Below are 13365 nucleotides of genomic sequence, written 5' to 3' on the forward strand. Positions count from 1 at the left end.
AAATCAAACACTCACAAATCAGCATCCTGGGAGCTGCTGTGAAGGAGAAGCAGTGATGTGGTGCCATGAACGTGACCGTCCCACAACAACAACATCAAATCAGCAAACGCAGCCGATGACATCACTTAAGAATTCACTTTTATTACCAAATCCCTCACCGAGCTGCACGTTGCTGAATATATGTGCTATTTAAAAAACGTTATATGCTTGTAGGAGATCATTAAAGACTGGAGCTGTTTGTCACACTGGGACTAAAGAAAGTATATTCAAATATTCCAGAATTGCAGCTGCATAAATCAATATTTTGATATTTACGATGGATCATATGAACGTGTAAATAAAAGACGTCACTCATAGTTAAAAACTCTTGTGGAATTATCACCTGATGCGACTGAAGGACACCTTTCAGCCCCTTTTAGCTCATTCTTTTGGTTTTTCCTCCTGCGACTTTGCTTTCATCAACCTTGTTTTTGGTCCAAGTAGGATTCTGTTTTCAGTTTTAGAATATATATATTTTTAAATCATGCTTTAGCTGGTGAACATAGTAAAGCGTTCAGCAGCCAAAGAGACGTTTTAGTTTAAAGCTGGTGCAGAGCAAAAAAGAACAAAACGAGAAATGACCATTTTGCTTTACTGCGTCTTTTTCATTGTGTCTGCTGCTCACATGTTTGCCATAATATCCTTAATAGGGTGAAAATGTGCAGCAAATAAAAAAATAATCACCTGAATGTTCAAATATCACCTGAAACTAACAGTCGTTCTGTTTTTGTTACCTTGGACTGAGCCTTTTATATCTAAAGAGGGAGTAGATCCTCTTCAAGTTCACCCACAGGTTCATTCAGGAAAGTTACTCAGTGGAGTTTGAAGCCCATAAAGTTCTACTTCTACCGGGATCCCGGGGCCCGTAGAGCATCGTGCACATGTGAGACTTCAGCCGGCCGAGTGGCTTCCAACTTCTGGTGAACTTGAATTAGAATAAAAGAATGAAATGGTGTTACTCTTCTAGACTTTCCACAGTTATCGGTGCTGAACGAATACAAAAAAATAAGATAATCTTTGCGTCCACCGGGTCAGATTGGCTTCAGAGTCCAACACTTATAACTGAGGGTCAGCATGTAGAGACTCGTCCTGGTTAAGGTATTCTGTTTGTTTCTGGTCTTCCTGTTTTATTTTGTAATACTTACCCTTTCCTCTCATTTCAGGTGTCTTGACTTCCTGCCCTCGTGTTCTCCTGTGTGCTGATTGTTTTCATGTGTGTCTTTGTCTCCCCCTTCCCTTGTGTATTTAAGTCCTGTGCTTAGTGTTTGTCTTTGCCAGTTCGTCTTGTTGAGCGTCCCAGCCGTGTTTCTTGTGAGTTCTCAAGTCAAGCCAGCAGTTCTTAGTTTCTAGTCAAGTTTTTGCCTCGCTTAATGCATTTGAGTTTATTGAATCATTCTGTGTGACAAGTTGTGCATTTGATTCCCTGCCACTGATCCCTGTCACAGCAGTGTTGCACTGCCATGTTTCTACGGTAGCCCAGAGCAGACAAACACCTAGAGAGGCCCTTTGTGTTTTCAGTGGCCACTGCAGGGTTGTAATTTGCAACCACACTGCTCGAGGCCATTAAAAATCCTACACACTCTGATATTAACTGATCTGTTTTCTAACAGCCTGGAATAATATTCTTACTGAATGTAAACTGAACCCATCAGGTGATAAATCAGAGGTCGTGGACATCGACTCCCCGGACCTGAAGCGGTTTCCTGACTTTGTAAAGGCAAAGAGATACGAGTGTGTGCTGGAGCCCGGAGATCTGCTTTTTATCCCCGGTGAGATGAAAAACATGAACCACATCTTCCTGCAGTCCCACCTACAGATATCTCATCATACCATCATGTCAGTTCTTCTCATATAACTCTCAAACCACCTCTGGAAACTGTAGCACACAAGCCCTGATTGAAAGTCTCAGTTTTCTCAGCTCTGTGGTTCCACAACACCGTGGCGCTGCAGTTTGGTGTGGGTGTAAATGTGTTCTGGAGGCATCTACCTGCAGACAGCTACGACAGAAAAGACCCGTATGGTAACAAAGACCCTGTAGCCGCGACTCGAGCCCTTCAGGCGCTGGAGAGAGCGCTACACACTCTGGACGAACTCCCAGCGGATTATCGGGACTTTTACGTAGGGGTGGTTAATCAGCCCAATTTCCCCATTCGATTCGATTCGGATTATTGAAGTCTCGATTCGATTACTTTTCGATTACTAACGATTATCGATTCGATTTTCAATTATTAACGATTATTGATCTTCCATTTAACATCAGTCAGCTGCTGAATTATTTTACTTATCTTTTGAGTAACACCTCACAGCACCTTCAATATTGTATAGTGTAACTGTAATATCAAAATTATTATTTTTTAATTTGTTTTAAATGTAGTGTTTCACTTTTAAAAGAAAGCTGCCAAGCTCAGCAGCCGGACTCATGTTAGAGGCATTGTTGGTGACGAGAACCAGGGCGTGTTTCTCTATTCCCCACTCGTCTGCCATTGCTTTCAGAAACTCACACATATTTGCGCTTCTGTGGCTATCATCCATAGCTCTCGTCTGAAGTACGTAGGACATTAGCTTCCATTAACTGCTGACATGATGAGCTGTAACAGTCACATATGAGACTGTAGCTCTGGATGTCCAGGCATCGCAGATTATTGCTGCCCTGTGAGCAGAGTTGAGGGACACTTGCACGGAAAGGTTTGTCTCCTTGTAAAGATTTGGAATCGATTTAAGTGTGAAAAAGCTCCAGGATGGAATAACATATCTTGGCTCCAGACTGTGGACCATGTAGCGGAAGCCAGTAAGAGGAGGACTCCAGTTTGTATTTCTATTTCAAAACAAAAAAAAAATTTATTTTTTTTTTTTAAATCTATTTTTGGAAATTTAATAATCAAATCATAATCGTCAATATTATAATCGCGATTAATCAATAATCGATTTTTTTCACCACCCCTACTTTTACAGATGACGTATGATTCAGCGCATCCAGAAGAGGACGTACTGCAACAGTGTGACGTTACCCACAAGTCAGTTCACCAAACCTGGATGAGGGTCCAGAGAATTAACTGATTAAACACCTGTATGCCCTTCTGCTTTGTTATGTTCATCTGAATCTCAGCTTGGAAGTTGAATGTGATTATGACAGACTGTCTTTGGATAAAATGTCTTAAACTTAAAAAAATAATTAAACACCAATATTGGGCTAATTTCTAGATGACAGATGAACCTTAATGTCTCAGAAAATGGCAAATACACAGAAGTTGTCATGTTCTTCTTCTGTCCTCCTGATGACCAGTGGCATGCACAGACTTTTTGAAGGGCAGGGGTGAAAAGAAGGGCACTTTAGCGCGCGTTTTGGCTCCAAATAGGGCACTTTAGCGCACGTTTTTGCGACTCAAGAGGGCACTTTAGCACGCGTTTTTGCGACCCAAGAGGGCAGTTTATCATGTTTTAACCAGCCATGGGGGCAGTTTATTGTGTTTTGCCAACCAAGAGGGCACTTTAGCGCACATTTTGGCTGCCAAGAGGGCACTTTAGCGCGCGTTTTTCAACAATTGGGCCACGAGGGGGGGCGACCGCCCCTGCCCCCCCCCTTGTGCACACCACTGCTGATGACTGAAACAGACAAACATTTAGAGAATAAATAAATAAAGCATGTTCTGTGGAGAAACAATTAAAACCTCCCGTGGCCACTGACTGATGAGTCCAGGACGACACTGCACATGTGCAGATACCAATATGGTTTGAACTTTTATTGCACAAAGATGACAGTTCTTTATGTTTCCTTACAAACATGTTAAAGCGTTGTAAACAGTGAAGCAGCAGCAGCATCTCCCCAGTGTGTTCAGTATCTCCTGCTAACACTGCTCAGAGTCCCCGTCGTCACATTTCTTCAGTTAAGTCTCAGCAAATAAAAGTGTGTGTGCGCACCAGAGCCGACCAGTGAAGCAGGAAAAGAAGCTCGGAGACGTGACGGGATCTCAGTCGAAGGACGGTTACAGGCTGAAGGAACTACGACTGCAAGCTGGAGACTTCTTGTTGACTACGATGATGATGATGATGTTTCTTTGGGGGTGCTCTGTAAAAACTTCAGGTTTACCACAAGAGACAAACACACCCAAACATTTACAATTCTAAAAATAGTTTGGCTTTGGATGCAAATGAGGAAATGGGTCAGAAAATACACTTCATTTTGCTCTTTCATTCACGACACACACACAAAGCACTCATGTCTTCTCAGCGGTGAGGGTTAACAGTCTTGGGCTGTGGACACTGGGACTGTTTCTTTAGTTTCTCTGTCCTCTGTGTGAGCAAGGCAGGTGAATATCTCAAGTCTGGATGAGAGGCAGCAGTGCAACATTTACTTCAGTCCCTCCATGTGGCCCATTCCCTCCTTCAGCAGTGCAGAGGTTCAACCAAAGTCACGAGGTGCACAAACATCCCCTCACTTCATGAACTGTCTGGGTGTGTGCACGACGCTACGAAGATTTCTCATCATACAGAAAATAAACAGAAATGGCACGTTGCTTCAGTGGATATCATAACTAAGCTTCTTCTTTTTTTGTTCTTTTTCTTACAGTTGCTATCAGGCAGATGGAAGAGAAACCCATGAATGCAGGACGACTCTTTTCCAAGTGATCAGCCAGTTCTGGATAAAAGGTGGATAGATTTGTTGAGTTTCTATGGAGTCTGTGCCATGCCACGACTTGACTTCATCTTCTCTAGTCTCTTGGAAAGGTGGCTGTTGTTCGACTCGAGTTCGTCAACTTTGTCCAGCGCTGATCGCAACTATCGAATCGAAAGAAGACAGAATGTGTGGCGATTAAAACCTGTGTTGAAATGTTACAATGGTTGTTTTGCTGTGTGAGAAACTCTACCTCTCTCTGCATTTTCCGTTTCTCCGCCTTCAGCTCGTCCTCCACCTTCTCTGCGTTCTCTGCTGCAGACTTGTATCGCACCACCTGACCTTCAAGTCTGGTCACCTGGGAACCAAAAAAAAAGGAAATAGAGCTCTTAAGTGATTATGTTTTCATATTTTTAGGTACTTTATGAAATAATTACTCTTGTCAGCTTTACGTTTTGTTCCAAAGCAGTGACTTCTTGTTCCGCCTTCACAAGTTTGAACTTCAAGTCACTTATTTGTCTGTTAGAGTCTCCTGTAAATTTTTAAGAAAAGGCAAATATTAGTTGAAAAAAGTAGAGAAATGCAGCTTCTTGTCCGTTTTCATTTATATGGAAACGCACTCTGCAGTTCTATGATGTTTGGATCGGTGCCGTTTTCAAGGATTTCACCATCTGGGCTTGAGTTGCTCTCCGTGCCGTTCTTCTGAGTCTTCTGTTCCAGCTGAGCCTTTAGTTTCTTCACCTGTAGATGGAGCCAAAAACACACCACAAGATAAATAAACTCTTCATATGACAAACTGACATTTACAAGGTCTCCACTGAGGATTTGTTTTAAGCATTTTACACTGTCGGGTTGGCCACTTCACCCATTTATGTAGTATGTTGAAGTAAATGCTACCAACAGCAACATCACCGTCTCACCTGCTCAATCATTTTCTCACGCTCATCCACCAGTTTCCTCAGGCGGATCTCTGAGAAGATAAAGCACAATGTTTGTGAAGACAACAATGTCTCGTTTGACGTCTGCAACCGAGTCTCCGCTGAGTAATTCAAATGGAACGTCATGCACCACAAGGCCACAGTACATCAACAATTCCCACAACAATTATCGAACAACAACTCCATCTTTAAGAGAAAAATGAAGTTAACATACCAGGGGTGGGAGGAGCCAAGGAGATGGTGGGAGGGGGGCTGGGTCAGGGTGGGAGGTTGATGCATGCAACAGAGCAGGCATCCGTGGGAGAGTGATGGAGCGTGAGGGGGGAGGTTAGCATGCAAAACTGTGGAGGAGAGGGTCAACGCAGGAGCACACAGCTGCTAGGAACACATTCACACTATGACCACACAGGACTCTATTATAAAGATACGATCATAAGGATGAAGCTCGTATCTCGCTTTTCATTATATCGATAACAAATGCATTTAGATCAACATTTTAAAGGGCATTTATTTGCATTTCAATGTGGAAGCTCCACATTCATCTTCAGCCATCACGTGCCACAAAATGCAAACATACAGTTATTATTTTCTGTGCTTTAGAATTCAGTCTCTTCGTAGATCAAAATGTCTTTGTTTTAAGTCCATCAAAAGTCGTATTCATCCCTGAGAACCGAAACAGGGTCTTCACACAAATTTTCATTTTAACCGTTAACTTTACAGCTAGAACATATCAAAGCTAGTTCGCCGGATTCTTAATGAGAATTAGCAAATAACATGTTTCTTTTTCATTCTACACACATGAAATTAATACATGAATGAGTTCATTTAATTGTAACAAGAAAACATTGTGTATGATACCAGAGTGATATCATCCATGAGACATCACAAGCAGCGTAATTAATGTGCATCGATAACAAAATATAGCAAGTGCAGTATTGTCCAACAGTAAAAATACACCGATACCCAACAGTTTACATTCTTATCTCTCCACAAATGTTATCTTTCTTGCACACATGACCTCAGTGACAACTGGACGTGGATTGTTTATATGGATTAATTAGAGGAATACACATACGTACAACAATATTCATTGGAAAAGATTCAAGGTGCTGTAAAGGTCTGCACATACTTGTTCTACCACTTTGTAAACATGAGGGGTGTCACAACTTCGATTCTAAATCAAAAATCGAAATGAGCTTTAAATTTCAATTATCAGAGAGAATGATCAGTGATTCCCTATTGATGTTCTTGGGTTTACTTAGGAGACATCTGAGAAACAGAACTTTGTTTTGTTGCTTCTTGTTGAATCACTGAAGGGTGGTATTTGTGTTGAAGTCTGGAATCTTTATTATTTGAACTTTTCCAAGCCTATTCTAAAAGCCAACAGGATAAAGCCACCCTGTTGTAAAAATACTCCTAGCTTTAGAAGATTGAGTAAAAGATCTTCACAGATCCACATGTGATGGTGTAACAATGGCGCAGCCGTCAGTGCTTCAACAAATGTTTAGCCGAATCGAATCTTGGCCTTAGAATTGAAAATCAAATCAAGTCTGTGATTTGGAGAATTGTGACACCCCTCGTAAACAGCTAAGCAAATGCTAGTAAAGGGCAGATCTAGTGATATATATCTATACTATCTACCTTCTACAAGCTAAGACATCTTACACTCCTCTTTGCCCTTGCCTTTGCCTTTCTTGCCATTCTTCTTCGAATCTTTCCTCGTCTGTGGTTGCTCTTTATCTGCACTGTTTTGCAAAGCCAAATCTTCAGCCTGTAGCTCCTGATTAATGGCATCTAATCCTTCCTCTACAGGCAAAGACGTTGCCTGGTTTATGTTCTCTGCACCATCACCCAACTCTACAACCTTTCCTACCTCTATTACAGGCTCATCTGCTACAACTACTTCTTCCTCAGGCATGCTTTTCTGCTCTCCACATACATTTTCCCCCTTTTCAGACATGGCTTCCTCATCAGGCACAGCATCGGTCTCTTTATCTAGTGTATCATCCTGGTTACCCCCATCAACCGTACACTTGTCCTCATTGTTTACAACTGGCTCAACTTGTGTATTTTCATTTGACTCAGTTTTACTTTGGCACAGTCCTGAACTATCTGACATGACTTCAACCCCCTCCTCAATATCTTCCTGTTTTGGACTTTTAGTGGGATCTGTTGCTATAGCTGTCTCAATATCCATGTCATCAAAATCAAAAGACTGCCCTTCCTCGTCTTCACCATCCTCTTCATCAATGTCCTGCAGGATGGGTTGAGAAGAACCATTATCCTCAGACTCTTTACTGGGTTCATGCAGCTCAAGATGTGTCTCAGTCTGATCATTTTGACTGTTTTGATGTTCTGGATTGTCTGCCACAGCTGATTCTTCAGCGCAGTGGTCCTTGATCTCTTCTGTCTCTGAAGACACTTCTGTTTTTGGTTCATCAATCTGACTATCACACTGTAATATCTGGCTTCCTGCATCATCCAGTTGTTCACCCTGCGTTACAGTCTCTAGACTCTTTTCAGTCTCGGATGCTTCAGTGTTTTCTGTTGGTGATTCACTGTCGCTACTTTTTTCTTTACATGAGGAGCTGTCGGGCTTCTCTTCATCACTGTCCTGCAGGATGGGTTGAGAAGAACCATTATCCTCAGACTTGTCTTTGCTGGGTTCATGCAGCTCAAGAAGTGTCTCACTCTGATCATTTTGACTGTTTTGATGTTCTGGATCCTCTGCAACAGCTGATTCTTCAGGGCAGTGGTCTTGCTCGATAGCACACTCTCCATCAGTGTTTTCTGTTAGTGATTCACTCTCACAACTTTTTTCTTTACGTGGGGAGCTGTTGGGCTCAGCTAAGCCTTCAGAATCCATCAAGTCTTTGTCAAGCTCGTCATGACTGAGAGGAACTGATTCTTGTTCGGTCTCTGCTGCTGCCTCTTCATCATTCTTGGCTGTCTCAGTTGCCTCCTCGGGATCTTTATCAGAAACCTCGTTGGAAGTGCTGTTGCTGTCCAAGTTCATGGCTGCAGATATCCAGCCAGACAATCTCTTGAGACCACCAGTGAAGCCATCAATAGAAGGGAGAGACACTGACGAGTTATCTTTACTCTCTGAATTGTCTGCAGAGTCAGATTCATCATTAGCAATGTCATCATTGCTTGGAACATGTGATTCAGCTTCAGTGTTTACCTCTCCACTAACTGTGCATTCAGATTTCATCTCATCTATAGACCCAACTTCATTCTCCGCACTATCAATGATTTCAGACTCAGTATGGACGACATCCCCATTAGTTGAGGTGTCAGTTTCCATTTGAGAGTTCTCTGCACCGTTGGAGTTGCCAATAAGATCATGACTACAGGGGTTGGCCTCTGAAACCAAACTTGTTTTAGATTCCACTTCTACTTCCGCTGTTTCCAAGTTTTGCTCCTCATCTTGCTCATCTTTTTGAGGGTCTGTTTTGGATTCCTTAAGAGAGTCAAGGTCAGAGAAGACTTCCTTGGTTGCCACTGCCTCTATTGGTTCTACTGTTTCAGCTTCTGAAGTTTGTTCATTGTCTTGCACGTCTGTTTTAAGATCTGTTTTGGATTCCTCAGAAGTTTCAACGCAAGAAACGGTTTCACTGGGCGCTACAGCCTCTACTGCTTCTGTTTCCAAACTTAGATCCTCGTCCGGCTCATCTGTAACATGATCCACTCTTATTTCAATGTGAGAAAAGCTTTCAGTAGTTGTCACAGGTTCGACTTCTACATTGCCCACAGTTTGTTCCTTGTCGTGCTCATCTGTAACATGATCAGATCTTGATTCTTTGAGAGTTTCACTGTGAGAAAAGGTTTCAGTGGGTTTCACTGCTTCTACTCCATCTACCTCCTGAATTTCTTGCTTGTCTTGCTCATTTTTTACTTGATTCACCTTTGACTCCTCAAGGGTTTCATTTACAGAACCATCAACGTCAGGTTTTGCAGGTTCTGTTGTTTGCCCATTGTCTCTTGTAGCGGCTTCAATGTCTTTTTCTGTTTTGACTTTTTCTTTATCCGTTTCATCTTTTTTCTGGTTCTTGTCCTCGTTTGCGCCTCCTTTCTTTTTGCCTCTCTTCTTCTTTCTTTTCTTTTTCCCTGAAGCAGGAGCACCCTGAGGCTGAGATTTACTTGATACTTCCTCCGCCTCATCGTTCTCTGCCTCTTCGGCATTCTCAGGCTCTTGCTCAGGCTCTTTGTTTGACACAGCTGGGATGGACTCTATAGGTTCTTTCTTAACATCTTGCGTGACTTTTTGCTGATGACATGATTCTGCATTTCTCAAATGACTTTCCTCAACAGCTTCCTTTTTATTTTCTTGCTCTTCTAAAACGTTGTTATCTGACTTTTTAATGTCATCACTGTGAGTGTCAACACCGCTGCTTCCGGTTCCTGTCTCCTCTAACTCCACGTTACTTGTCTCCTCTAAATCTCCCCCCTCAGGCATTCCTGTTTCTGGAGCATTTTCCTCAGAACTTGTTATCGCTTGAAGTCCAGCGCTGCAAACAACTATATCTGTGGCTTCTTTGATTGAACTGTCCTTAACGTCCATGTTTAAGTCCTTGCTGAGGACACTTTCATCAACATTGTATTCTTCTGTATTCTTTTGCTGTTCTTCTGTTGGCTCTTGTTCAACAGGGGTTTCCAGTGCGGGCACACCAGCAACATCGCAGATTGCATCAGAGCTCAAGAGATTCTCTTTGGCTTCCTCAAACATTTCTTGATGTTGCTCTGGATCCACCTCTTCCTCTCCGCTACTTCTCAACTGAGTTTCCTCTGTGTTGCCTGAGAGATCATGAAGAGCAGACGGTGATAGAGGGCCAAATAATGTCGACTTAAGATATCATTTTCAAAAATCTTGATAAGGAGATGCATCAGCAGAAGTCAAGGTAAGGCAGGACACCTGATTGATTCAGTAGCCAGAAAGGGAAGCACAGAGCCCAGGTGACCCAGAGAAGCACAAGAAGGGGGAGATGAAGATGAAGAAAGGCAGGAGGAACCCCGAAGTGAAGATCTTGATCCCCAGAACATCAACGTGACAAGAGAAGAAGCCTGAAGCCAGCGGACCAGAAGTATTACAGAATGTAATAATCCAAACTGTTCCTTGCAATATAACTAGGTGCTTTATACCATCGACCCTGAAGAGACCTGACAGCATTTACACAACAGCATCATCTGCACTGACACAGCTGGTAGAGATTCAGAACTAACAGCCAGTAGCTGAAAAAGGTGCAGAGGAAACCTGATACAAGCCATCACATGAGTAGTGAAGACAAAGTGAGGCGTGTGCCGAGTTTGTAAGTGGAATCTTAGTTATTAGATGCAAAGCAAGATGTTTAAAGGATAAGGCTGGTGTTTCTCTACATTTGTCTTCAGGGAAATCAGAGAATTTTTGTGCAGCATACATTTTCATTTAGATTTTTTTAGTTAAAGAAGAAATCTACTGTTGCAAGTTTCCAGCAGCGTAGACACATGAATTTGATGTTCATTGATGAATGTATTAGATAAGCTCAGATGCAAATAAGTGTTTCAAAGATTTCTTGTTTGCAAGAAACCGTTTGTTCCAGGGTTGAAAGGATGAACTCTCAGTCTCATAAAAAATACAGAATATCACCAGACTTACCCTTTCAGGTCAGTGCAAATCAGTTATGGGAGCACAACCCAGGGTACTGAACACTTCACTCCAAAATTAAAAATTAAAAATAGAAATTCAGATGTCAGCGCAATCTTGTTATCTAGAAGCTCAGCATTGATTTTCCTGTTTTTTTTAATTGATGGATGATGCATTTTGGAGTGAAGGTCTTCAGACAGTTTTTATGCTAAGCCATGCAGTGTTTTTTATTGCACAGTGTGTTTTACCGAGCATGCTGTTCCCCTCCGTCGGGGTTGTCTGTGAATCTGGAGCTGGTTGTGAAGAAGGGTCTGCACTGGGGGACCCATCAACTTCTGCCACGCCAATGTCTCCATTAATGTTTAGATCAGGTCCCAGTACTATTCCATGTTTCTAGACAAAGGAAAAGTCAAACGTTAACTCAATAGATTATACAAATTGTTACAAGTGTCACAAATACCTTCAATGAACCAGGAACCAGTTTCAATTTTGCTCCCCAAAACGTCCCACAACAGGTTAAAATAAGACTCCACACACTGACTGAGTACCTTCAGAATATCTTTGAGCGTCACCACCTCTTCTCTGAGCTCATCTCGCTCAATTCGGATCGCATCTGTGTATTCTTTCTGTCGCTCTAAGGCCTGAGCGGGGCCCAGAAGTGGAAGAGTGTGAAAGAAAGTCAAAAGAAATATGTACAAGAGGTAAAAAGAAGTGAAAGTTGGCATTCAATTGCATGCAAAGAAGATACTGAATTCATATGAGTAATAGAAAAGGCTGAACGTGATAATAAAACACAGAACTGCTTGGGCTCATCGGCCATACCGCGATTTTTTTATCCTTCCACTCCACCGTCTCCTGCAGGTCAGATATTTCTCTAATAAAACCGTCCTGTTTCAAACGTAGCTGACGGATCTCCTGAACAGCAGGAAAAGGAAATAAAGTTTGAGATGAAGAGAGAGAAAGAACAAAGAGAAACATGATGCATGCATGTATATATACAGTGTGTGAACAGAAAAGAAAGCTGTGAAATGAAACATGCAACCTTTCTTACTGGCAAACAGTCTCGTCTTTCTTAATATCCCTCTTTTTAATCCATTTAGGCACCCTGTTCCACACAGTCCACACAAATACTCACATTTAGCAGCTCTTCACTTTGTTTTAGCGTCTCTTTCATTTCATTGAACTGGAACTGAAGCACACTGTGGGCATATTTCTCTCTTTCGAATTCCTGTGAGGAACAAGAGGCAGCTTGACAACATATAACTTGACTTGAAGGTCAAACAAATCACATGTAGCTTAGCTCTACTATATTCTAAGTTTTACAGACCATCACTGTCTGTCTGTCTGTCTGCCATACCTTGACTTTCTCCTCGTATCCCCGCTGAGACTCAGACAGCAGCTCCTCCAGCTCCATGAGTGAGTCCTTGAGTGTGTCCACCTGGTACATCAGGTTGTTCTTCTCATTGTCCAGCTGGGCGTTGGACACCATGGCCTTACGATATTTCTCCTCCACTTCTGTTAATGCATCCTGATGTCATCACATAAACAGACTGTAAGAATATAACAGGTGCTGGGGCTCAGCAGCTGAGGCTGCAGAGTCATACTTTCCTCTCAAGTAGTTTAGATAAACTTTATGTTTGGGGTGACAGGTGAACAGCTGGCAGAGAATTCAATGCAAGAAAACAACTGTAAGTCCTGGTAAGTTGACTTTAAAGTAAAGAAGTGCAGACTAACAAGAACACGCACACATTAATATGAAGAACAGCAACATGCAGATGCAACTTTGACAGTTAGATCGCTAGTTTGCAAGTTTACACACACAAAAAAACATCTGCCCAGCTGAAAATTAAAGAAAAATAAGCCTCAAAGAGACACAAAATGATATTTGTGTTGAGTCTAGAGCACCAGTACTGCTCTCAAAACACTCCATGGAGAGACTTGTTATTGTCAGATTATCAGTTGGTTTATTGATCTGTCAGGCAAAAGGAATGCCAACTATTTGGATAATATAATAGTGAACAGGTTGCACCTATTATTGCACACTTCACCCACTATGAGTAGCAAGTGGAAAATAACCAGTAAGTAAGAAACACCAAACTTATTAGTAAATAGTGAGTCTGGAGTTGGGGGTTCTGTCTGTGAGGGTCTCAGGC

The 13365-nt window shown here is 42.1% G+C and overlaps 2 protein-coding genes across 17 annotated transcripts in view; one reads left to right on the top strand and one right to left on the bottom strand.

Annotated features, from left to right (window-relative positions):
- The first annotated feature begins 49 nt into the window (after positions 1–49).
- Positions 50–2211, top strand: LOC115588740 (tRNA wybutosine-synthesizing protein 5-like). Its single transcript, XM_030429511.1, has 3 exons — positions 50–125; positions 1692–1808; positions 1958–2211. Exons 1-3 carry the CDS (start codon positions 56–58, stop codon positions 2209–2211), a joined length of 441 nt encoding a protein of 146 aa, XP_030285371.1. The 5' UTR covers positions 50–55.
- Positions 2212–3763: 1552 nt separating this feature from the next.
- The window catches only part of lrrfip1a (leucine rich repeat (in FLII) interacting protein 1a), a 45494-nt gene continuing 35892 nt past the window's right edge, over positions 3764–13365 (bottom strand). For 11 of the 16 annotated variants that reach the window (XM_030427840.1, XM_030427839.1, XM_030427841.1 and 8 more), the window contains 6 exons: positions 12570–12740; positions 12348–12440; positions 12035–12127; positions 11761–11853; positions 11461–11605; positions 6078–10386 (listed from right to left, as the gene is read on the bottom strand). In XM_030427840.1, the coding sequence (XP_030283700.1) occupies positions 7241–10386; positions 11461–11605; positions 11761–11853; positions 12035–12127; positions 12348–12440; positions 12570–12740 (3741 nt within the window). In that variant the 3' untranslated portion in view covers positions 6078–7240. Of the gene's footprint in view, positions 4816–4904; positions 5010–5103; positions 5184–5271; positions 5393–5571; positions 5622–6077; positions 10387–11460; positions 11606–11760; positions 11854–12034; positions 12128–12347; positions 12441–12569; positions 12741–13365 lie in introns of those variants that run through there. The other 5 variants (XM_030427853.1, XM_030427851.1, XM_030427843.1 and 2 more) reach the window with 3 other exon arrangements.

The sequence above is a fragment of the Sparus aurata genome, chromosome 9, assembly GCF_900880675.1.
Source record: "Sparus aurata chromosome 9, fSpaAur1.1, whole genome shotgun sequence".
In the NCBI taxonomy this organism is placed as follows: Eukaryota; Metazoa; Chordata; class Actinopteri; order Spariformes; family Sparidae; genus Sparus; species Sparus aurata.